The following is a 25,931-nucleotide window of genomic DNA, read 5'->3' as shown; positions in this document are numbered from 1 at the left end:
ATTGCCAAAGCGTACTTTTAAGTTCAATACCAAATATCATGAGAGTTGGCTACACGGGCCCCTTGTCAGTTGTGGTGTCCTACATTTGGGCTCCAAGTCCCCACCTTTGCCTTGTTTTCCCTAGATGTATGATGCCGCATCCGCTTTCCTCTGCCACCGAACAAGGAGCTCTATGGGGGCGGGACGAGGCGGCAAGTCCCGCCCCCGTCCCGATCGATGGACTCGGCAGCTTGATTGGCCTCCCCTTGCTCCCGGAGCGATTCAAAATGGCGGCAGGGAGCCCCGAACAGGTACGGAAGCCGATGGCGGACCAGCCTCCCACCGCCGCCGTCGCCGCCAGGGAGCTCCGCTTCCCCCCTCAGTTTAAACCGGTTGCCCCTGGGTCCGTCTCGTTCTCCATTGGTCCGTTTACCTCCAGCGGGCGGGGCTAGTCAGCTCCCAGCCGCGGAGGGGGGGAGTGGCTGCAAGAGCGAACAGCGGCGGCAGGACTGGAGGAGGGGCCGCGGGGCGGGGGCGGGGTGACCGCAGGTGGAACAGCGGGCAGGGCGGGGCTGCTTTCGCCGCGGAGGGGGCGGGGCCAGCATCTGGAACAGCCGCGGGGGGTAGAACGCAGGAGTCCCGGGAACAGCCGACACCTGCGGGGCCTCCTGCAGCGCCCCACCCCCCCTTCCCGGTGCGGGGCATGGAGCTGCGCGGGTGAGTCTTGCAGGGGGCCGGGTCGGGCCGCGCCGCGGGGTTGGGCTGCTCTGCGTCGGCTGCACTTGACCTTCGCTTCTCCCCCGTCCCGGCTGTGCCCGGGGTGCTGCGGGCGACGCGGAAGGGGCTGGAGGGTTCCTCACGGCTGCCAGAAAGAGCCCGACGCCGCCCCGGGACTGAGGCGGCTGCGCTGGGCAGGGCAGAGCCGCGAACCAGCTGCCAGGGGCTGAATGGCTCCTTCATCATCGCTTTGCCAGCCCCTGGGCAAAGTTCTCAGGGCCTGGAAATGGACGATGATTATGATTATGAGTATATAACGCCCCCCCCCCCTCCCCGTTTCCTTCCTGTTTTTTTCTTTCTTATTTGCCATGAAAGTTTTGGGCTGTGGAGTTGTGCGGGCCTGTTTGCCACAGGTTGGGGAGGCAGTGGATTTCCTAGTCAAAGCAATTTGATTCCGCCCCCCCCCCCCCACGGCAGTGTTCATCTGCTCGCTTCCCTGGCTGCTGCCTTTGCTTGCTGCTGCTTGAATGCTGCGGGATCATAATTTTTCACACGGTTGATGTGGGGAGATCAGTGGTGGTCGGAATCACATGTTATATACCCTGGGAAAAATGAAGCGCAGCCATGTACACAAAGGCTTAAAAAAAACAACTCCCCCAAATAATATTTCCTTTTTTCTTTCTTTTTTTTTTTCTTTACAGGAAAATAGGATGTAATCTTTGGATTTGAAGGGTTACATTCATTCATCTTAAAATGCAGTGGTCAGCTGTTTTGCAGGCAAGGGGAAGGTAATGACAATGCAAGATGACACAAAGGCTGTCTGGTTCTTGTAAGGTCTCAGACCAGTGTACAGGCTTATTCTTTCCGTGTCCTTGTAACTCGGGAAAAATTTTTACTTCCTTGTAAACTGAAGTGGGGCAGTCACGACAAGTTATTCTTTTTGTGACTGGTCAAGTGACTTTGGTGACAGAGTTAGTACTAGAATCCAGGAGACTCGATTGCTTTAGTCACTTGGCTATTTTATTTTATTTTATTTTGAGATGTTGCATAGTTATCAGAATCACCCTGTCCATTAGTAAAACACTTGAATTTGCAGTGCATGGCACAGGGTGGCTTAGAGCAGTGATCAGCTATGACCCTTTCTGTTTCTGTGCCTGGCTGATGTTAAAGCATTAATTCTGCTTTGCAGCTTAATGCTTCTTCAGACTGTTCTCTCCCTGTGACATCCCAAGAGAAGAGCTTTGGGAAAGCTTCTCTTACGCCTGTTTTCATTTTATTTCTTGAAAGAAGGTATTGTCTTATTTCTGGGGGCATGGGCAAGCTATTTCTGCATAGGGAGCATTGCATATAAAATCTAATAGTTTGCTTTGCTGCTCATAAATGAATGATGGGAACATGCCAGCTCTGGGAGCTGTATTGTAGTCAACAAACACTTAGACTTGTCAGTATCAATTTCCAGAAGCTTCACTTACTATGCAAGGCAGCTGCAAAAAGACTAGAAAAATGACTTTCTTTTTTTACTATAATTTCAAAACTAACAACCAAGTCTAATTTTTGCTATTAGGGAACTGTTCAGTCTTTTGGCCACTGATCACTTGCTTGCATTAAGAATATAAACAGGACTGTGTAAAGAAACTGAGGAGCAACAGATCATTAATTCTGTCGGCACTTTGGTAAACATGGAGAAATAACAGAATCAGGTACTTGAGCTACTCATTGTGGAAAAAGGCATCTGCACAGGAGAGATCACTTGGCCCCAACCAGAAAACTGACAGAAGAGTAGAGCGAGTGAGCATCAGATCATTTGGGGGGTTGTGTAGGAGTGGTATAGCAAATACTTTCTACCCAAATAAGAGGGGAAGATGCAGAAAGAATACCTCTTCATTACAGAAGCCAAAACAGGGATGAGAGTGGTGGGTCAAGGGTAGTGCAAGAAGTTTAAATAGATTTGCTAGTTGCAGGAGCTTTTTATTAAGAGCTCTGGTTAAGAGTTAACATGTTGATCAGAACATCTTTGGAAAAGGTAGGGGTGCTGCTGTTGACCCCCTGTCATATAATGGTTTAGTGGTTAAAGCATTTGCCCAAAAAGTGCTTCTCCTCAGCCTGGAGGATGGGTGGGGTGGTGTTTGTCTTAGTCATGAGATACAGTGACCCAGGTTCTGACAGTTTGGTGTTTAGGCCCATTTCTGGGAGGTAGATGAAATGGATTTGAATCTCACAAGTGGAGAAGAGAATTGAGGCCTGGTCTTCCACCAACTGGTGGAGTGTTCTGAGCATGATCCTATTATAAAATAGCACGATCCTATTATAGGGAGTGGGATGGGGGACTGGGGCTGGGATCACGGGGTAGTGACAGTATGGGACTAGGGCCTGGTGCAGAGCCATGATCCACTCTCCTCATGCCCCTGCTTGTGAAACTGGTGCCTGTTGCAGGGATATGCTGGCAGTGGGTCATGCTGTGCCCCAGGTCCCGGCCCTGAGCTGTCACTGCCCTGTGATCCTGACCCTGGTCCCACCTGCCCATCCCACTCTCACATGATGCTTCCCAGTCACCCACAGCCCCATGTCATCTGTGTGGTGGAGCCCACGCTGTCCACAGGGTTTCTGGCCGGTCTCCGTGGAGACCCAGCCCACCTGCTCCATCCTCCAGCAGTGGGTGTGTGGCCTGGGCCAAATAGAATCAAATGCCGCCCCCCTTCCCCCTACACACACCCTGTGCTGGGTCAGCGCACCTTCCCCCAGCTCCCTGTCCTGCTCCTGGCCCTCAGCAGCTCACCAAATTTCCTAAAGTGGTCTTCCAGCCAAAATAATTGTCTACCTGTGCCTTGAAAGAATTGTTTGCTGCCTAGAAGAACCAGTTCACCCAGGCAGTTTGGTAACTAAACAGCAGATCCCCTTGTGTGGGCTGGATAGGTTACAAAAGGGAGGCTAAGTCATCAGCCCTTTTGGAAAGGGGAAGAGAAACCGGAAGCAGAAAATTGTCTTTGGGAGTAAGATGTAACTCCACATTGGGAAGTGAGGCTGTGTTGAGGGGGAAAGTAGAAGAAGGATCTTGGAAGTTTTAGTAGTGTATATAGTTCTCTCTCTCGGTGTAAATCTGTGTATTTCTAAAAAAAACTAACCTCATTAGGAACCTTTGGAAAGCCTGTATGGTTTTTATGGAAAAGTCAGTTGTAAACCAGAGTACACATGACAGGATCTCTGGAAAAAGGTGTACTTGAACCAGTGAAGTACTATAGGAGCAGCATGTGCTGGTTCCATAAAGGGTACAGCAGTCAGTGCCTTGACAGTGTGCCAGGGTGCCAAGAAAAGGAGCACTTTTGGGATCCACTTTGACTTGGGGAAACCTGGAGCATATGGGTTTAGAATATTGGAACCCAGGCAGCCTAGTGACCATTCAGCAAACAGAGTGTTACCAGGCCTTAATAAGGCAAATTATTATCTTTCTTTCCCAGTTTGTTAGTTTTGCAGAAAAATGTGAAAATGATATTTTAAAAGACACTGATCTTAAATTTGAGCCAAAGTGTAAAGTTTAAGAATAATCTTTATAACATTTCAAGACCAGTAGAGAAGCTTTTATGACTATTTACAATTCCATTGAAGAAACCTGTTTTGAAATCCAAAAAGAGAAACATTACAGCTGGAAGTAGAACTAGTTAAATTTGAACTATAGAGTCTGAGGTGTATACAAAACACCAGGGATGGTCAGCCTCGAGCCTGCAGGCCAAATACAGCCTGTGGGGCTTCTTATGGGTCTGGATATTTGGGGATAGGGGAGCAGTGGCAGTTAATATTGCCACCCCTCCGTGCTGCTAAATTCCCAAGCCCCCTGCCATGTGTTGGAGCCGTGTTACAGCCCTCCCCTTGCACAGCCAGGTCAGGGCTGGGCTTGCTCCCCCTTCCCTGTATGTTGCTGGTTCAGGGTCAGGCCATGCCCCTTCCTTACCCCTCCCCCCATGGGACTGGGCCATACCCCCTTCCTCTGCACAGCTGGTTCAGGGCCTGCCTGGTTCTTCCCTGACCCTAGTGGGGCTGAGCCACAACCCCCCTCCCCTACCTAGCCAGGTTGGGGTTGGGTAATGCCCCCTTCCTCCCTTGGGATCAAGCCATATCCCCTCCCCCCATGGGGCTGGATCATGCCCCCTCCCCCTCTTCCTCCTTCTCTATGGGGCTGGGCCAAATCCCCTTCCTTGGTATGGTTGGATTGGGGCTGGGCTGCCCCCCATCACCCTCTGTGTGGCTGGATGGGGCCCCACTGCACTTGTCCCAGGTGCTGGATTGCATCCTCTGGCCAGATCTGACCCATAGAAAGCAGACACTGCTCATCTGGTCTGCTGGACCAAAATTTTGAGCATCTTTACAATACGCTATGAATAGTGATGTACAAGCTGTTAACAAAAAATTGTTCAGATTTAGCAACTTCAGGTGTTCGTAGCAAAATGTTTAAAAATAATTTGGGTTGTCACTGCGCTGTTTTTGCTCAGCTACAGGGAAGAATAAACCAAATATGATTATTTTCCCCTCTCACTTCTCACAGATATGGAATGATTACTACAAGATGAGTAATGTAGTTCTTGGGTAATATTCTGTTTACATGCTCAATTCCCTCTTAATAGTTTCTTTTTCTATTAACTAGTTACCACTTGGACCAAGATGACTGAAGTAAATGTATCCAGTTCCTTAAATGGTTTGAGCTTGATGGGTATTCTGGATGCTAGAGTGGGCAGCAGTATCCAGAATTTTCCAAACTTGAATTCAAGGGCTCCAAGATCTCTCTCCTTGCCTGAATATGGACCCACCCAACCTATCCAGCACTCTGCTGCTTTAGAAGATAGTCATAGCCTTAAATCGGTGGATTCTGGTATTCCAACCCTGGAAATAGGGAATCCAGAACCTGTCCACTGCAGTGTTTTACATGTGAAGAGAAAACAATCTGAGCCTGAAATTATGCCAGAAAGAACTTTTCAGAGTGCATGCACGCTGCCATCTTATGTGCCTCCACATTCCTCAGCTGCTGAACATGAAAATGCTGTACGAAAATCCTCAACCTTTCCAAGAACTGGATATGACACAGTGAAGCTATACAGTCCCACCTCTAAAACGCTGAATCGAAGTGACGATATCTCTGTATGTAGTGTCTCTAGTCTCAGTACAGAACTGTCAACGACATTATCGGTTAGCAATGAGGATATCTTGGACTTCATGGTCACAAGCAGCTCGAGTGCAATTGTGACCCTGGAGACTGATGAAGCACACTTTTCAGATGTTACGTTGAATTCCAATAAGGAGACCAGTGAACAAAACCAGCAGGCGTGTTGTCAAGAAACAGAGGTGGACAGTAAACTGAAAATACTTGGACCTTTCACTAGCTTCTTCTCCAGGTAACTGCTTTTTGTTACGTCTATCCTAGCCATTTTTCAGATGATTGAAGTAAGGAGGTGGGAAGAAGCATAGGGCCAGTTCTAATAGTTCTTCCCAGCTAAATTAGTTTAAGGACTTTCTATCGCAGCTAACAGTTTTAGGTCCTTTGGGTATCAGGGACATGGACTTATTTCTACTCTGACTGACCAGACAAGTGAGGCGTAGGTAAAACTAAGTAATGCTTGGTGCTCTTTGGGATGTACGGAAGCCTCCTGGTTTTCTTTTCCCTGCTCTGACACAGTTGCTGTATGATCTTTGAATAAATCACTTATCATAATGTCTGTTCTTCTGTCTGTCAAATGGGAATGCTGGTATTTGCCCGTCTTTAAGATCTTTAAAATATAAGCATGGGGAAATTCTCAGGCAGTGCTGAAGTATTAATATTAAATACAAGCATGTCAAACAGGTGATGTGTAAGGGGTGCATGTGCACCCCCTACAAAAAAGCTGACCCTGTCAGTGGCGCCTGTGGGCGGTCGCTGCTTGCCACCCCGCTGCCGACACAGTCTGTGGGCAGACTGTGATCCCTGCTGGCTGCTGCTGACACTGCTGGTGGTGGCTGTGGATGGTCGCCAACCCTTGGTCAGTGCTCATCCCCCCCCCCCAGCAGCACCAGTGGCATCTGTGGAAGCTCTTCTGCTTACCGCTGTCGCGCTCTAGGCACTGCCGTGCCCCACCCAGCCACCGGGGGCACACACCATTCATGTCAAACATTTGACACGCTTATTCTCTTATTTCTTCATTTTCTTAAGCTGCAAAGTTCTTACTTCACAGATGAGAAGGCATATCACAAATGGTATTTAACTGATCCTCTTTCTTATTATTTTGAAAATACTTTTAATCACCTTGCTTGTTTTGTGTAACAGGAAAATATGTGAAATCTTGCATGGAATTTTAGCATTTTGTTATTAAAATGGAAATATTTGGGCAGCACTGAAGCAGCTCACACTGCAGCTTGTATGAAAAGCATTTAGATAGTGATACTGATTTTTCTTAGCAAACAAATGGAGTTAGCGTATGACAACCATAGTGCAAGCTACCGTATTTTTCGGACCATAAGACGCACTTTTTTCCCCCCAAAAGTGGGGGGAAAATGAGGGTGTGTCTTATGGTCCGAAGGTGTGTGTCCCGGGGAGACGGGGCGGAGCTTGCCCGCGGAGGCGGCGGAGCCTGAGCGAGACACCCGCCGCTTTGTTTATGCCGTGTCCCGGGGAGATGGGGCGGAGCTTGCCCGCGGAGGCGGCGGAGCCCAAGCGGGACATCCGCCGCTTGTTTACACCGGAAGCCGGTGCCTGTGCCGGTGGCCGGGAGCCGGCAATAAAAATGGCCGGTCGGAACAGACGGGGGAGGAGTCCGAAGGAGGGACTCGCTGCCGCGGAGACTGAGGCTCCAGGAGGGGTGCGTAAAACTGGGTGCGTCTTATGGTCAGGTGCGTCTCATGGTCCGAAAAATACGGTATTTCTTTGAGGTTATAAATTAATTTGTAGAATGAGACGTTTCATTCACTGCAAGATGTTGTCAAGTAATGATTGCTTGTAAGTTACTTATTGTGCAGTTTGGTGACAGTGAACCTGTTTTGCCTGTTTCATCATTTAAATGAACCCTGCTCTTCCTCTCTTAAACCTTCCATTACCACAAGAACAAGTTGCTAAACATTGAAAGACTCACCCTGCTTGTTTCTGTGAAAAGTCATGTTCCTTGCAAAGGGCAAACAACTGCTGTTTTTTAATTTTCATTTTTTGAAGACCTATCAAACTGGCTGCAGGCATTGTTCTCTGAAGCTTCATCTGTTAGTCTCACTTGAGATTTGGAGTACATATGAGTACTCCACTATGGGCTTGAATCATTAGTCATGGTTCTGCAGTCTGAGGTACAGATGCTTTTATGGACTTCTGGCTGTTGGTTCCATGGCAACTAGACTTAATTTGGAAGCTGAAGAATTCTGAGTACTTCAGAGCCTACAGAACATGAACTTTGCTGCCCTTGTGTACACACAGTTGTTAGCACAAGCAAATGATGTACTGTTGACTGGAAAGAGCAGTGACACGGGCACATAAAGGCCTTCCTCAAATTAGGATATTGTTATACGCAAAACAGGACAAGGTTCTGACTCGTGCAGCTTTCTCAGTAGTAGAATTAGTGTAGGAAGATTAAGCTCCAAAATAAATTTTCAACCATTTAAAAAAGTCTAGACTATGTTAAAGACCTTTACTGCACCAATTACTTTTGGGCTCCCAAAAGTCTGTGACCTTTCAGTATTCTTTAAATAAAGAAGTGAATGATGCATCTAAGTGTGTGCGTGTGTGTATTATGATTTTGGTTTAAATGGGGGACTAGCTGACTAATTTGTCTTGCTCTGTCCTATTCCTTCACATAATTGGGGGTCACTTTTTCATGTAGCCCTAATGTGTTAGAAAGGTTTAGAACTTTGCTTTTGGTCTAATATTAGAGCCCTGAACAACTTACATACTTGTTAGAAGATAGGGAGTGTTCAGGATCAGAACTTGTTGCTGTTTGTTTCATTAGCTGTTTAAACAATAACACTGTCCACATGGCTTTGCCTTCATTATACCACTATGCACTAGTATAACCTATTGCCTGTTTCCCAGAGAGTGCAGGAGCAAGTATGATCTGCCATCTAGTAGTTGAGGAAGTTGCCTACAGTTAGAGAGATCAGGGTTCTGGTCCAAATAGGTAAACTTCAACTGAGCCAAGAACTCTTGTACTTAATTTCTTCATGGCACAGTGAAATGTGAAATGAAGGCTCAGCTGGGAAGATTAAGAACTCACACCCTAATTTCTTCACTCTCTTTATCAGCAACCTGGAAGATGGCATGGAGTGCATCCTCTGCAAGCTTGCAGATGGCACCAAGCTGGGGGAAGTAGTAGATACGCTGGAGAGTAGAGTTAGGACCTCAACAAGTTGGAGGACTGGACCAGACAAAGCCTTATGAGGTTCCATAAGGATAAGTGCAAAGTCCTGCACTTTAAGACAGAATAACCCCATGCACCTACCAGCTGGGTGGCTGACTGGCTAAGCAGTAGGTCTGCAGAAGAGGCAACGGGGGGGTTACAGTAGACAGTAATCTGAACATGAGCCACTAATGTTCCCTTGTTGCCAAGGAGGCTATTGGTATACTGGAATGCATTACTAGGAGCATTGCCTTGCCAGCAGATGAAGGGAAGTGATTCTTTCCCTCTAGTCAGCACTGGTGAGGCCACATTGGAGTAGTGTGTTCAGTTTCAGGCTTCTCACTACAGGAAGGATTGGAACAAGTCCAGCGGAAGGCAATGGAAATGGTTTGGGGGCTGGGGCACATGACTTCTGAGGAGCAGCTGAGGGAACTGCGCTGATTTAGTCTGGTGAAGAGAAGACTGAGGGAGGATTTGATAGCAGCCTTCAACTACCTGAAGGGTGGTTACAAAGAGGATGGAGCTAGGACTGTCCTCACCAGTTGCAAATGACAGAACAAGAAGCAGTGGTCTCAAGTTGTAGAAAGGGAAGTTTAGGTTAGATATAAAGAAAATTTTTCTCACTAGGAGGGTAGTAAAGCACTGAAAGTTTGTTTGGAACCCATTCATACTTACTTGCAACCCATGGTTTGAGACCTGCTGAACTAGATGACCTCCTGAGGTCCCTTCCAACCTTAATTTTCTATGATTAGGTTCTGAAGGGAGAGGTAGGTTTTATTATCCTCCAGCAGAGAGGGAGATTTAACCTGGGTCTCAAATATTCTCAGAGTACACTTTTCTGGGGTAGGTAAATACAAATTAATTTTTAGTGGAGTCAGTTAGAGTCTAGCTATGCAGAACTGATCCTGAGACCAATGTAGTATTGGACATAGCCAGAAGCGGGTACCTAGGAAACTTATCCCTCATGTAAACAAAGAGGCACCTTTTTGTTTGGGGAGGGAGAGGGAAGACTACCTCCAGAACTAGGTGGCAGCTGGCTGGACATTTTGAAGATTGCAGATTTTGGATTTAGGTATGAAAATGTTTTTCTGGATATAACTTTTAATTGCAGTAAATCCTGCCTTTGTAGGCATTTTCAGATGATCAGTTTCCCGTCTGCTATTTTTTCATGTAATTATCTACAGAGTATTTAAATCTTGGAAAGCTATTATGATATATTTCTTAGTTAAGACTTGGAAAACCAGTGTGACAGCAATTAATCTTTCACTGGTGTATGAGTGGCACCCTGATGCCAGCTTTTCTCAGCTCCCCGCAGGACAGAACAGGATGCTGTCTTTGCATTAATGCTGCTGTACCTTTCACTGGCCTTAGCAAACATTTGCCTTGGAAAGTGTCTTCCATTCTGTTTCCACTTGGTCATCTTTGAATTTATCAAGTCCTTGGATGGAATTCCGTGAGAAATAAAGCATAACTGTTCAAAAAAGACTGTAGTATTCAGTTAATGTGCTAGAAGTCAGGGCAGGATATGTGAGCAGTGTAAATTGGCAACTAGATCTTGCATAATGATGATTTCTATAGGTTTCAGCTTTCCTCTGCCCCAATTTTCACTTGTTTGTGTGGAAAGCAAGGGTGGAGTCTTATCATAATATCTTTTCTTGGACCAACTATAGTTAGGAGAGATGTTAGACAAGCTTTCAGGCATCCTCAACACTCCAGTATTACTGCCTTGTGTGGAAAGTAATTTCAGACTTCCTGGGTAAAGTACAGTTGCAACAGCATTAAAATAGCTGTGAGTAGTTAATAGTAGACCCAGCAAATTGTGGCTAGTTGATATTAATGTGATCTCTAACAGCATAAAAGAAAAACCTTTCCAGTATTTTTTTTAATAACAAGATTAAATATTAGAATACCAGAAGTCTGAAGATGCTCAGCCCCTATTGTAGAAATTGACAGTGGAAGGTTGCTTCAGGGATAAACCCTGGGGTTGATTCTGTGGAGGCTTGAAAGGAGCTCAGAAATGAAGGGAAACATTTTTTGGTCTTTTAGGGCCCTTGTACACATACTCGGCATTTAGTCGCTAAAGATGTTCCTAGTTTAATTTTTCTTTCTTTAAGACAGCTAAATAAGTAACATGGACGTGATTTACCAAGCAATGGCTTAGTAAAATGCACTAGGCAGCACATCAGAACAATTTTACCCTCTTGCCCTTTCCAGTACTACTTTACTACCATGTGGCATTTTAGGGCAAGATTTAATATTTTGGTTGGTTTATTTTCATGGGTTGCACTGGGTTGCTTTTCTGGAGGGAATTGGTGGTGGTTTTGCTTGAGAGAGACTCATTTTGGTGTGGGGGGGTTGAGTTCAATAGGCAGTGCTGCCCGCCTCCCCTGCAGAGCCTCCTGCTTTTTTCTGGGCGCTTGTTGCTTGTTGCATGGGGTGCTGCTGGTTGGGGAGGGAAATCTTTTCATGCAAAGACCCGCAGAAGTGAGTCTGCCTGCCTGCCTGCCGCTCACAATTGGCCTTGGGGGTCTGTACTGTAAGCCTCCGAAAGGGGCTGCCCCTCTACCCAAGCCTGGTCCCAAAGCAGTTCCGCCCCCTGCTTTTTCTGCATGCTTGTTGCGCTGGGGGCTGGGTATGGGGTACACTTAGGGCTACACAAGGGTATACAAAGGGTCTGGCTGCCCGCCTCCCTGTGTGTTGGCATCTGGGTATCACACACCCAGGCTAAAGCTTTAATAGAGTCATTACTACAGGAATTTTTATGTAAAACATGAAAAATTCTGTGTCTTGTGTCTGTCGTTTGTATCCCCACGTCAAAAAGCAGGAATTTTTCCGAAGCTGAGAACCAGTGTGAGGGTGGCCTGGGGCGCTCGTTGAGGTTTGATTTAAGATTCCTTGGCTACCAGGGATCCCCGTGCCCAGGACAGCTTCCCCCAAAGTGGGGTTGGGGGGCTGTGATTAGCCTACTCCAACTCCCTTTTCCTTACCTTCCCTCCCGCCATCACCACACAGTGGCCAGCATGAGCTAACACCTCCAACCCCACACAGCAGGGACACGGTGTGGGTTGAGGTGACGAAAGAAACAGCCCAGGCTCAATGAGAGGAATTTTCGTATCATTTAGTTTTTTTACATGTCAGTCTTTTAACTGCTGCATTGGCAAATCATCATTGCTTGCAGTCGTATCTCCACAGCCTACAACCAGATCCCTTCAATACTGTTCCCCCTCCTGTCTTCTCCCTCCAGCTTTTGCTTGAGACATGGGAGACCTGAGTTCCTGATTCCCAGGCAGGGCACCAGAGGGTTGAGTTGCTTGCAAAAGGGAATCCCCATTGGGGGTTGGGTTCCCCTCACCTCTTTTACTCTGCCCAACTGGGGTGCTTGTGCCTCAAATTTTGTGGGAGCTGCACCTCAAGTCTATTGTTGATTTGTCTCTGTTATATGTGTATGTTAACCTAAAATCCCTTTGACTCCCCTGGTTTGCTCCCCTGGTTCTCCCCCCTCTCCTGGGTGCCCGAGGGGGAGGGGGTACCATTATCTCCCAAGGTTCCCTTGCCCCCTGCATATGTGTTATTCCACCCTGTTTTTCCCCTATTAACCCTATATATGGTTAAGTTCCAATTGGTCTCATCTTTATAGGTGATAGGAGGACTGCTGCTCCCCCATAAGCAGCTACCCCTTCCATAGCGCACTAACACACCTGCTAAATCCTTTCCATTGCATCGGGGATACCTCATCTGAGTACCACCCGGGTTACCCCTACCCTTCCAGCCATGCTGCTTCCCCTCACTCCTGCCCTGTCCCCCTAGCCCTGCCAAACCAAAAACCCAGTCCAACAAAAAGTAATTTTAATTAGCCTGGGTCTTGAACTGCCCTGACCCATAACAATTTGATCTTTGCCACAATCTTTTTTTTTGGAATCCAAAAAAGCTATATTTTTCATTAATCTGAACTTTGAACTAAATTACAGGTAAAATTTGCAAGATTAGCCCCTGGAATCTTGTTGAAGTATTACAATAGAGATTCAGTGGATTTCCATGGATTGCTGAGTAGTAAACCCAAGCGGCACCTGGTGGTGTAATAGTTGCAAAGCGGGGAAAATCATGTTTTCGGGCATAAGTCAGATCCATGTCAAAGATTTAAAACGATACCAAAGACCATCATGAAAGAAATTCAGGAGCTAAAAATAAAACATGTCAGAGGTGTTTTAAATTACCATGATAAAAACAAATTTAAAACAATAAAATCAGCTGACAGTGTGGATACACAGATGCTATTTAGCTAGCTTAGGGGCAATTTTTGTCATGTGGACACAGGAAAAGTGTAACATGGTAACAGGAGAGATGTAATGTGGAGAAACTCCCCTTAGCCATCAGGAACCAGACTGTGTCATATGCTCCCTGGCCACTCTTGAGGGGCCTGCATGTGTGAAAAAGTTGTTCCCTGTTCTCTAGCTAAAGCAAAAGAAGATCAGCTTGGAAACAGAAGCTGCTCTGCTGCTTTCTTGCTAGTAGCTATCTTCTCAAAAGGCCTAGGATAATGGGTTTATGTGTTCCTCCCATAGTGTTAGTGGTGTACTAACCTGATATGAGAAAAGGGAGTGTTGATAGTGAAAGTAGCTGTGAAAATGAATGGGGACAAAATGCTATAAAAAAGTAAGCAGACTGCTTGGTAACTTTTTAGTCATCGATTCTGGTGCTGGTAGTAGGTTAACAAACCTCTTGGATAGAAACTGGAGTTTTAAACATGGATGCCCAATTCACATAGATCTAAAAAAAAGGAAGAATGAATAAACAGCCAGATAAGGTAGAAAGGAAACTGGAGGTTCTGTATCTTCCTTTAAAGGCCATCTTGGGTACAGTATGTAAATTAAAGTCTAAACATGGATTTAATGTAGCAGTGTTGCATAGAGCATCCATTTTAAAAGTACTTGTGCTCAGCCTTTTGAGTTGGAGGCCTTACCAAAAGTTACTGTCCAGGTCTAGATCTCCGGCAGCATGGTGGTAAGGCATGTCGCCTAAATCCATGTCTTCTCTGGTGTGCTCCCCAACGGAAACCGAATCAGTGGAATTCCCCTTCCTGGCTAACGGTAAAGAATTTGCAGGTGGGATTTCTACCTCCGTAGAAACATGATTCAGGTCTCTGAGAGTTATGTATGTTTTAAAATCCAAGTACCTAAAGGCACCTAACAAGGGACTGGCATCCTCAGAACCCCGTTTGAGGGAGCGTCGTCACCATGACAACAAGGAAACACTGCACAGTGTGTGCCATCTCTTCCCTCACTCCCACGGTTTCACTGGGAGAAAAGGATCTGGTTCAGCACCAGGTACCACCTGTGTTACCATGTCAGTACTATGGCCATGATGATTATTACAAATTTTGGTCATCCACCAAAGAATTATTCCCTTCAGGTTGAAGGCAGCTGGGCATGCTAAGAGGGTTCAGTGTTCAGAGTGATAAATAGATCATTTCTAGCTAAATATTGCATACTTTTTTTCAAGTACATTTCAAGATGTTTCGTTATATGGTCTGGAATTATGGACTTAAGGAAGCCAGGTATACCAGTGTTGTAGCAAGTTTGTTCTGCTAATGACTGGAATCTCTGTTTAAAGCAATCTTTTGTTGCTTTAGAAAGTGGAAAGGAAACCAGCATGTTAGCTCTGGCATCTTGATGAAATCGGGAAGATGGAATGACCTGAAATATTAGGTCTTTTATTTTTTTTTTTCTTTCCCACCTCCTTCAGTCTTATGCTAATGTGGAGAAAAACATGAGAGCAATGTTAAGATTTTTGTAACTAAATAGTCTAACAGCATGTGCACACGCACAGTTCAAAATATCTATTTTCTTGCCCTTGCTCTTATCTTTAAATGACTAATGTAACTGTTCTAAAGGACCATGGGGTGGGGTGGGTGAGCTGAAGGAAGGGTGTAGCTATGGGGGAAGGCAAGAGCAGGAGGTGCCATGAGTTTGATAAGTATCAGTAAAAACCCACAAAAAGGCAATGTGTTGTATCTGGTGGGGGCAAAGGTTAAATACTGGATTCCAGGAACTAAGCCTCTGATACCAGGAGTCTCTACCAAGGTGTGCAGGGCAGGTCTGTTGAGATCCACGGCCTAGCTGAGGGGCAGAGTACCTGCTTAGACCTGCTGACCTGTTGTGGATACTTCCAGCTCAGCTGGGGAAGTGCATAACTGGTTTGTAATAGCTTCTCTCCCCTGTGGCTGCTCTGCTGTCTTCTGAAATATTATTTATAGCTTGTGATTGGTTGAGGAGGGCTACTGGGGAGGAGAGGTTCCTTTTTCTTTTCTTTTTTAAAAATTTTCTGCCAGCAGAGTGATGTTTCAATGATCAGGAGATGATTAACTGTTAAGAAGTCTAATTGTTAAGGTGTGAACTGGAGGAAATTTTATTAACAGATTTTGATACTGGGATTAGTGCTTTGCCACAGGCCATGAGATGGGTATGCAGCATAATATGCAGCACTATGGAAAGACCTTGAGAATATATCTTGTTTTGTTTTGTCCAGCAGCAATCAACATTTTGAGGCCTGATTTAGGTGCTGGTTGGCAGCATCCCTGTCATTTATGGTTATTAGGTCTGCAGCAGTGGAGAGAGTTTGGTGGTCCTGTAAAATCCATTTAAGACTTTCTTCTGGAAGAATTATACATAAAACAAATGGGCTGTTTTTCTGGCATGGGGCCGTCTAATGGAAACCTCTAACTTGGCTGTTCTTTTCTTTCTTTTTAAATCTGCAATAGAATTCAAACACTTATCAATAAGGTTTTTTCTGAGTGAACTTCAAGACGTCCTAAGAGAAGCACTTAGCCCCCCAGTGCTCTGGAATTGTCTAATCACATTGGTATAGAAGGTCACCCTGTGCACGGAAAGTGCTTGATGAGAGGGACAGCTAGCGTTTGCCTAAGAAATAAAAGGGGTTTATTAACAGAAATTAAGCTGATTTTGTTGTTGCATATGGGGCTGTGTTCAATTTGATATAACTGAATTTGATAGTGGGGAGAAATTCTAATGAATAAAGGATTCTCTTTCAAGTATACAGGTAAAGATTCAAGATGTAGGAATATTTTAAAATGTACCAAATTAAAAATGACTTATCAGCTCAATGTGGAAGGTGACTGCATGCCACCATAGCCCCATGTAAGTGAAATCTTTTAAGACCAGGCCTAGGTAGTATTGTTCTAAAAATCTAAGATGCTAACTCTTGTTCTTATGTAAGAGGTATATTTGCTTTGTTATTCCAGACAGTTATTAATGATCATGTGAATTTCCTAATTGTTTTATTTAAGCATTTAAAACACAGCAGAAGACATCTAAGTAAATATAGATTGAATCGGATGCATTTGCTTTAAGGCTTCCCCCGCCCTCCCCCATGCCCCATAACTTTACATGAATTCTGAAGAAGGCAAAAAGGAATAGAACTCATGGCCCACACACCATGCAAAGTATGATCTTCCACATGAGGCTGCTGGTGCTGGGGAGCTATTTAAAGCAGCTGTACATGTACAAGTTCATAGGGCTAGATGTGATGCACCCAAGGATGCTGAGGGAGTTGGCTGCTGCGATTGCGGAGTTGCTAGTCATTATCTTTGAAAACTTGTGGCAGGTGGGAGAGGTACCAGACAATTGGAGAAGGGCAAATATAGTACCCATCTTGAAGAAGGTTTCGGGGAACTACAGACTAGTCAGCCTCCTCTGTTCCTTGAAAAATCATGGAGGTTGTCCTCAAGGAATTCATTTTTAAGCACTCGATAGAGAAGGTGATTAGGAACAGGCAACATGGATTCACCAACCTGATTGCCTTCTGGGATGAGATAACTGACTCTATTGTTTGGAGAGCAGTGGACATGATATACCTTGACTTTAGCAAGGCTTTTAAAACAGTCTGCCACCACATTCTTGCAAGCAAGCTAAATAAGTAATGATTGAATGAATGGACTGTAAGGTGTACAGAAAACTGACTGGATCTTCAGGGTCAGTGCGTACTACTCAATTGATTAATATCTAGCTGGCAGCTGGTATCAAGTAGATAGTCCCAGGGGTCAGTCCTGTGGCCAGTTTTGTTCATTATCTTCATCAAGGATCGGGAAGATGGGATGGAATGCACCTTCAGCAAGTTTACGGATGACACCAAGCTGGGGGCAGTAGCGGATATACTGGAGGATAGGGCTAGGATTCAGATAGACCTTGACAAACTGGAGGATTAGACGAATAGAAGTTCAGTGGGGTTCAGTAAGGATAAGTGCACAGTCCTGCACTTAGAACAGAACAACCCCATGCATCAGTACAGGCTGGAGACCAACTGGCTAAGCAGCAAATCTGCAGAAACGACTCTGGGGGTTACAGTGGATAGTAAGCTGAACATGAGCCAATGATGTGCACTTGTTGCCAAGAAGGCTAAAGGCATAGTGGGTTTCATTGGTGGAAGCGTTGCCAGCAGATTCAATTTCTGTAGTAATTCTCCAGTGGTGGCTGCCTGCCACATAGGAGATCTGGGTTCAAGTCTCAGCTGAGGTGACTTGGGGTGAATGAGCTAACAAGAAGCAAATCCTACCAGAAAAAATGTCCTGTTGGACCTGGTCCTGGCCACAGGTGATGACCTGGTAAGGGGTCTCCAGGTCCTTGACCACCTGGGTGATAGCGATCAACGCTTGCTGGAATTCACCATCCAGTACAGGGTGTCAAGGGCCTGCAGCAAGGCGGTAGCCCTAGACTTCAAGAGGGCCAACTTCGATGAGTTGAGGAGATTAGTGGGAGAGGCACTGGGGTTCTTGAGAGCAGGGGAACTCGGTGCCCAAGATAAGTGGTCATTCCTTAAGGAGATGATACTCAGGGCCCAAGGGGGGCAAGAGTGCCTAAAAGCCCCCCTGCCTCACCAAGGACATCTGGGAATGCCTGATTGCCAAAAAGGTGGTGTACAACCAGTGGAAGGGGGGTGCTATCTGCAAAGAGGAGTATACCTCCTCTGCTTGGGCCTGTAGGGTGGCTGTCAGGAAAGCTAAGGTGGACATAGAGCTAGGACTAGCGTCCAAGATCAAAGAGAATAAAAAGTCCTTTTTCAAATATATAGGGAGGTTGAAGAAAGCACTGGGAAATGTGGGGCCCCTGCAAGATTCTGTGGGCAGTTTGATGGTTGTGCCAGAGGAGAAAGCAGACCTCTTCAGCCAATTCTTCACCTTCGTTTTCTTGGGCAAGGACTGGGACTTCCCCACCATGATGCAAGACGGACTTGAGGAGAACGCCTCCAGACCTCAGGTTGGGGAGGATCGGGTTAGAGAGCTTCTGGAGGGGCTGGATGTGTTCAAATCAGTGGGTCCAGATGCTCTCCACCCTGGGGTGTTGAGGGAGCTAGCTGGGGTTATTGCAGGGCCTTTGGCACGGCTTTACGAGCGCTCACGGTGGTTGGGTCAGGTGCCACATGATTGGAAGATAGCCAGCATGGTCCCCATCTTTAAAAAAGGGAGGAGGACCTGGGCAATTATAGGCCCATCAGTCTTACTTCAATCCTAGGGAAGCTCTTTGAGAAGATCATCAAGGAGCACATCTGTGATGGGCCAGCTTCAGGGACGATGCCCAAGGGCAACCAGCACGGTTTCATTAGGGGCAGGTCATGTCAGACCATTGTCGGCCCATGTTCATCTTGGAGTCAGTAATGACTACAAGTCATTATTACTACACTTCCTTTTCAGTAATGACTCCAAGATCCCTTTCTGCCTCCATGCTCTCAAGAAGGGAGTTCCCCATCTTATAAGTGTGCTGCTGGTTACGACTGCCCCAGTGCAGCACCCTGTACTTGTCAGTGTTGAAGTGCATCCTGTTTTTGCTAGCCCACCCCTGTAACCTATCCAAGTCTTGCTGCAGTCTTTCCTTCCCTACTAGCGTGCTCACCTCACCCCAAATTTTGGTATCATCGGTGAATTTAAACAGGTTGCTTTTCATCCTGTCGTCCAAGTTGCTGATAAGGAGATTGAACAGCGCGGGCCCAGATTGAATATGACCCATCCACCACCACCCTCTGAGTGCGACCCTTGAGCCAATCTGCAATCCGTCTGATTGTGTAGGCATCAGTGCCACAGTCACCCAATTTTTTAATGAGAATGGGGTGGGAGACGGTGTTAAAGGCCTTGCTGAAGTCCAGAAAGACTACATCCATGGCAGCACCTGCATCCAAGGTTTTTGTGACCTGATCATAAAAGGCAATCAGGTTGGTCTGACATGACCTGCCCCTAATGAAACCGTGCTGGTTGCCCTTGGGCATCATCTCTGAGGCCGGCCAATCACAGATGTGCTCCTTGATGATCTTCTCAGAGTTTCCCTAGGATTGAGGTAAGACTGACAGGCCTATAGTTGTCCGGGTCCTCCCTCCTCCCTTTTTTAAAGATGGAGACCACATTGGCTATCTTCCAATCATCCGCCACGTGGCCCAAGCGCTCGTAAAGCCATGCCAAGGGCCCTGCAATAACCCCTGTTAGCTCTCTCAACACCCTGGAGTGGAGAGCATCTAGACCTGCTGATTTGAACTAGTTGGGGATGATCCTGCTTTGAGCAGGGGGTTGGACTAGATGACCTCCTGAGGTCCCTTTTAACTCTAATTTTCTGTGATTTCTTCAGGCGTGCCCTACTACTGTTACTTCTTGGAGCTGGAGTGTTGTTTGTTTTTGTTTTTTCTTTTTTTAATTGAGATTTAAACTATGGATTGTTTAATATGGAGACAGTGGGGGAAGTTTATCTAATCCACACCTTTAGTTAGTTCAAATGAACTGTATTTAAATCCCTGTTTCATTTAATTCCAAAGTGAATTGTATCAAATCAAGGCCACTTTTAATTCTGAAAAGTGCCCACCTAGGGGCTTGATGCAATTTAATTAATTCACTTTAAATTCACACTAATAGTTTATTCAGATGAACTTTCCTTAGTATTCCTGTGTAGGGAAGCTATAAATGAACAGTAACAGTGCTATTGACACAATTGCTGTCATGTGACTGGTATATTTTACCCAGCAATAAACAAAATGCCACGTAAACTCAATTTTACTTTCTTTCCTCCTGCCCCTATTGGTAGGGCCCACTACTGCAGACTGCTGCAGTGCTTAAAGATTATAAAAACAATATTAATATGACTTTTTAAGAGTACTGCTTCATGGTTTCACTGAAAGAAGTCATCTTCTCTGATCACTGGTGATTCCTACTTTGTAAAACCGTTTGCTAGGTACAGAAAAAATTAGGCAAATAATTAAGTGCTTTCATTATAAAGCAGTGAACTTTTAAACCATTCTTGAGTGTTCATGATGCTGAATGTCACCTTCTAGCTTTTATGTTTCCAGTTTGATACAGTTATTACAATTGAGGTAGAAGTGTAAAATCTTGAGTTGGTTAACTGCTTTCAAGTGACTTCATAAAAGCTAAGACAAGAAATGGTGTGGAAATAAGGGTGTACATGTGATACTGCTCTGTGTGGTAAGAATAATGTGAACAACTGAAAGTCTCTCAAACTTCATGGAGTCAATATTTTATGCTTTACTGATCCTATGGAGACCGGCTGGGAGCCATGCAGTGAGCTGTCTGAGGCTGGGATCTTTGCGTGGTGACAGCATGGGGCTGGGACAGAGCCACACTCCACTCCCTTTATGCCCTTGCCTGCAGAACCTGTGCTCGGCACAGGGGTGTGTGGGCAGTGGATCGTGGCTCTGCCCTGGCCCTGTGCTATCAGTGCTCCACGATCCTGGGGTCTCTGGTCCTCCTCACCCATCTCACTCCCAGCCACAGCCCATCCTAGCTGCCTGGCCATGGCCCTGCCTGCATGGGTCCCACCCCCGGCAGTGGGTGCAGGTTGGTTGGGTCCAGCAGCAGCAGCACTGCCAGGGCTGCTGGAAATGGATTTTAGCTGTGGGCCAGGTCTGGGTGAAAGCAGGTATAGTAATGAGAGGACACGGAGGGAGTTGGTAGGTTTATCCTCTGTCTTTTATCTGAGCCACATACAGTAGTTTATTGTTTACCAATTCTGGGAAACTGTCCCAATCAACTCAAGTTTTCCTGTTTGGCCATGCTTCTCAAAATTGATAAAGTTAGAAAATTGAAGGTTGCTTCTTTAATCTCTCATCTCACTTCAGGGATAAAATATTTAGAGGCTTAGACAGACACCTGGCTGGGGTCGTATGACCTCAGTGCTCTTTCCTGCCTGGGGCAGGGGGTTGGACACAATGATTCTTCATGGTATCTTCTGAGTCTACAATCTATGCATTTATTAGTTCTCTTTGCCAGTTTTGTCTCTACATCTAGATTAATTCTTGGAGTTGTTATTCTAGTGGAGTGTAAATACCAGTCTGGAGAAGTACCACAATGCCTCAGACTTTGTAGAGTTCTAGTGCAGGTGTTTCTGGGCTGTATTCTGGAGTGAGCATGTCATGGACTGAATCTTGCCCTCTTACAGTAGTTAGTAGGCTGTGTTGTAGCTGGAAAGTACTTGATGTGCTCTGTTACAATTGGGGTGTGAGTCTTTAATAGATTTAAAATAAGAAACAAACTACTGGAACAGTCTACCCAGAGAGGTGGTGGAAGCTCCATCCTTGGAGGTTTTTAAGACCTGGCTAGATCAAACTTTGGCTGGGATGATCTGTTTAGGGATGGTTGTGATTTGAGCAGGGGGTTGGACTAGATGATCTCCTGGGGTCTCCTCCAAACCTAATTTTTCTGTGCTTCTATTGCACCTAGCTCCCTACAGTGCACACGCAGCTCCAGGCACTTGTGTGTCAGCAGGGAGAATCCCTGCACAATGGAGCCGGCAGCCTAGTCCCGCTCCCTGCTGCCACATGCGGCTGCTGGGACTCTGTCAGAAGTGGAGGGGGGGCCCCCACCCCCTGCTTCCCAGTGGAGTCCCAGTACCTGCATGTGGTAGCAGGGAGTGGGGAAGGCAGTTGGCTTCATTGTGCCGAGCTCCCTCCTGGTGACACGCAAGTGCTAGAAGCTGTATATGCAGCGCAGAGAGCCCTGTGCAGCAGAGGCAGGCCGGCCTGGCACTGCCAGGTGGCTGTGCCTTCATGGGCTATGAGCGCCCCAAGGGCCTACTGCTTGCTGCTGCTGGTACTAGTGGCTGTGCACTACAGGGGGTGATGCAGTGCATGGGGGGAGTCCCCTGGGGGTCCCTCACACCCTCCCTTACACCCCACAAATGCCAGACCCACACCCTACTTACCCAAGCTCTGCATTCCAGCCTTGATGCTTTTGCCAGCCCCAGGCTCTGTGCTTCCACCCAGCTGCAGCCACATGCAGCTCTTGGCACTCTAGAAAAAACATGAAATACCTATACTGACTGGGGCGCACTGATAGATTTTTGGGGCCGATACCGATAGCTGATATTTAAGGAGGCATATTGTCTGATACCTGTGCGATTTCTGATAGAGCTGCCTCCATCTGATAAGTTCAGTATGGTGGAAGAGGAGGGAAGGGGCATGGGGGGGGGCGGATCAGTGCCCCCTGCTGTGAGGGAGGGGGCAGGTGCTGCCTGGGTGAGGCGGGGGCAGAGCCATGGTTCATGGGGGGGCAGCTCTTGCTGCTGCTTACACCCTGGGAGAGCATGGGGGAGGGTGTGTGCCCCCCAGATCTGCCCAGAGTGAGGCAGGCTGTAGCCGGGGCTGCATGGGGCTCTTCTCGGCGAGGAGTGGGCACCGGCAGCGCTGGGAGGATGCTGCATCCACCCCAAATTTTGCCGCTGCTCCGCTGCTGTCAGTTGCCCAGCACAGCCCCGGCTCTTCCTGGCATGTGGGTGGAGGGAGAGTGTTGAGCTGGAGCTGCACTGGGTGGGTGGCAATGGTGGCGCTGGGAGTGGAGCAGTGGTGAAATTTGGGGTGGATGCAGCTTCCTCCCAGTGCTGCCAGCACCTGCTCTGAGCTCAGACCCCGCCCTCTGCAGATCTGTGGGGCAAACGGCCCCTCCCTGTGCAAGCAGCGGCAGACCCACCCACCATTGGACCTGCCTGGGTAGCACCTGCACCTGCCCCCTCACTGCGGGGGAGGGGGGCTTGTTGATCTGCCCTCCTCCCCATGCTCCTTCCCTCCCCCCTTCCCTTCCACCACACCAGATTTACCAGCTGGAGGCAGCTCTCCACGCTGCTGCTGCCAGGCTCTGCTTTTTGCTCCCTGAGTGCTGCGCTGCAGCTGTGTGCAGCATAGGCACTTATCAGCAAAATTATTGGCCCCCTTGGGTCGATATTCGATACAGCCAGTTTTCTTTATATTAGTACCAATCCGATATCGGACCGATGTATCAGTGCACCTCTAATACTGATAGGTTTATCTAAGCACCTGTACTGATATTGGTAGTGTAGATTTCGAAGTTAATTTTGAAGTTAATTTTTTCCCTGAAGGTTAAGGCAGGGGTTTTCCCATTTACCTTGTTGGTTAGTGCTTTTTATCATAATCAGGTCTAAATTGATTTTAACTGTTTGCTTTAAATCTCTGGGGATTAGAAGTCCTAGTTACTTTAATGACATTGGCCACCCTTGGACATTCCGCTAATTAAGCAAGGTCTGGTATGTGTGTTTAGTTAATCTCAACACCTCTCTGTGTCAGTTAATATTGTATCCAGACAAGAGTTCAAACATGATTGAAACTCACTGAAGTTGTTGGGTTTGAGAGCAGAATTGCTGCATGTAACAACATCCTCAATTCTGTGTGAGTAGTTCTGATACCTGTTATATTGGCAGAGCTGCAGGTTGCCAGTGCCTGCAGTTCCAGCAATATGTCAAAGAGCAGCAGGAATAATCGGCAGTCCTCCCTTGTTCTTCTCTAATGAATGGCTCTGAAACATGATTCTGAAGTCTGATTCTTCAAGAGAAAGGGTTAGCATGAAGTAATTTTATCCCATTCAGAAGCTGATCATTGAATCCTGTTGTTTTAATACCTTAGAAATCTTTCAGGATATTCTTACTATTGAAGGATTTCTTTTCAGTATTTAATAGTACTGCTGTCAAAAGTTCCTTTGTCTGCTTCAATAGTGAAGTAAAGGGATGAATTGTCTGATCCATGCCATAAATCTGACCTGAATTACTTGAATAATCTGAGTAATTTTTCCAACCTATGTGCAAGGATTTTGTCCAGAATCCATTGCCATCAGTGAAACAGGCCTATCATTTGCATAGGCAGGTAGATCATTCCTTGGTTTGGGCGTAACATAGTATTGCTATTTGCTGAATATACCAGGCAGTCTATTAGAATATGAAATGGAAATCCCATCACTGCTCTGCCATTTACTGTGCCTTTTGCAGCCGTCCTCTCGCAGCTAGGCCTATGTCTTTCAGTCTAAGCAAGGATTCCAAAAGTCCCTTCTAGGGTTTTCAAGGTACATGTAACAACGTTCAAATAAGTTCATTCAAGGTTGCAGTAGGAGCTGGACAGTCTGCTACATAATTCTGAATAAGGAGTCAGAATTAATGCCCTACTAGAGGGGCAGGCAAAATACAGACTGTGGGCCAGGTGGGGCCCACTAGGCCTTTCTGTGTGGCCTGCAGGGCCCCTCCAGAAGACAGTTACTAGTGGCCTGCAGCTGTCCCCGAAAGCTGGTGGGAGGTGCAGGCTTCCAGGGGTGCTGGCTGCAGGAGGTGCAGCAGCATCTCAGGCTTCTGTTGCTAAGCAGGCAGCCCCCAGCCTGGCCTGGCCCACCCACCCTAACCCCAAGGTAGGGGGCTGGAGACAGCAAGCTTCTGCCTGGCGACCCTATGGCTGTTCCCCAACCCTTCCTCCCTACAAATGGAACTTAAAGTAAGGGCCCCAGGGATTTCCGTTGGGAGAAATTTGGGGGGGCTGGGTGACCCATGGGCAATTGCCTTGCTCCATGCTGCATGTGCAACTCCTGGGACTCTGCCTGGGAGCCACAGGGAACGGTGCACCTGTGGGCCGGGTCAGCTGTGTGCCTCTACCTATGGCACCACAGAGCTGGCTCAGCCCAATCATGTGCAGCTCTCAGCACTGCAGCTAGGGGCCACAGGACCCACGTGCTCCCTGTGCCACCATGTGGAGCTCCCATCATTCCAGTCAGGAGCCAAGCACCATTGAGCCAAGCTGGGTTGGCTCCATGCCACCACGTAGGGTTCCTGGCACAGCATCTGGGAGCTGCCTACCATAGAGCTGGGCTGGGCCAGCTCTGTGCCTCCACATGCTCTGTGCCTTCCAGCTCTCTGCTGGAGTGCTGGGAATCCCATGTGGAGGCACAGAGCCATCCTGGCCTCATGGCGCAGGGCTCCTGGAACTCTAGTGGGGAGCTGTGCATGATCCATCCAGGCCAGGCTGGCTCTATGCCACTGGGTGAGGCTGTCGGCACTGTAGCTGGCCATTGGGCCAGGCTGGGCCAAGCCAGCTGTATGCTGCCACATGTGGCTCCCAGCACTACAGATAGGAGCTGCGGGAGTCGCATGCCATCAGGCTGTGCCAGGTGGCCTCTGACTCCACATGTGGCTGCTGACTGGAGTGCCAGGAATCCCACATGGAGGCATGGAGCTAGTCCAGCTTGATAGTGTGTGGGACCCTGTGACTTCCGGTACTCTGCCTCCCCTGAACCATGAGTACCCTGATGGTCCATTCCCAGCTGCTGCTAGCAGTGGGGTCTGTGGATGTGTGAGTATAGGGAGGGTTGTTTGTGTGGGTATGGTGGGGTGTGCATGTGGGGGATTCTGCCCCCATCCTCCCAAGTCTCTCCAATGACTTACAGCCCTTGCTGCAGCAGCAGGTAGCGGGCCCATGGGGCGCTCGAGGCCCGCAGCAGGCAGAGCCCACCAGTTGGAGTGCCAGGAGCCTGTGGGAAGCCACGTGTCATAGTTTCATAGTAGCTAGAGTCGGAAGGGACCTAGGTAGATCATCTAGTCCGACCCCCTGCCTTGGCAGGAAAGAGCACCGGGG

At 47.3% G+C, this 25,931-nt stretch overlaps 1 protein-coding gene across 7 annotated transcripts in view; it reads left to right on the top strand.

The window, feature by feature from the left end:
• Nucleotides 1-215: 215 nt before the first annotated feature.
• TBC1D14 (TBC1 domain family member 14) overlaps nt 216-25,931 on the top strand; it is a 115,236-nt gene continuing 89,520 nt past the window's right edge. Inside the window, exons 1-3 of one of the 7 annotated variants that reach the window (XM_019553054.1) lie at nt 248-290; nt 1,398-1,484; nt 5,333-6,077. In XM_019553054.1, coding sequence (XP_019408599.1) covers nt 5,350-6,077 — 728 coding nt within the window. In that variant the 5' untranslated portion in view covers nt 248-290; nt 1,398-1,484; nt 5,333-5,349. Of the gene's footprint in view, nt 291-339; nt 383-620; nt 697-1,397; nt 1,485-5,332; nt 6,078-25,931 lie in introns of those variants that run through there. The other 6 variants (XM_019553053.1, XM_019553049.1, XM_019553050.1 and 3 more) reach the window with 6 other exon arrangements.

Source organism: Crocodylus porosus, unplaced genomic scaffold (genome assembly GCF_001723895.1).
Source record: "Crocodylus porosus isolate Cpor-Errol unplaced genomic scaffold, CroPor_comp1, whole genome shotgun sequence".
Classification (NCBI taxonomy): domain Eukaryota; kingdom Metazoa; phylum Chordata; order Crocodylia; family Crocodylidae; genus Crocodylus; species Crocodylus porosus.
This window is presented reverse-complemented; position numbering and strand designations above follow the sequence as displayed.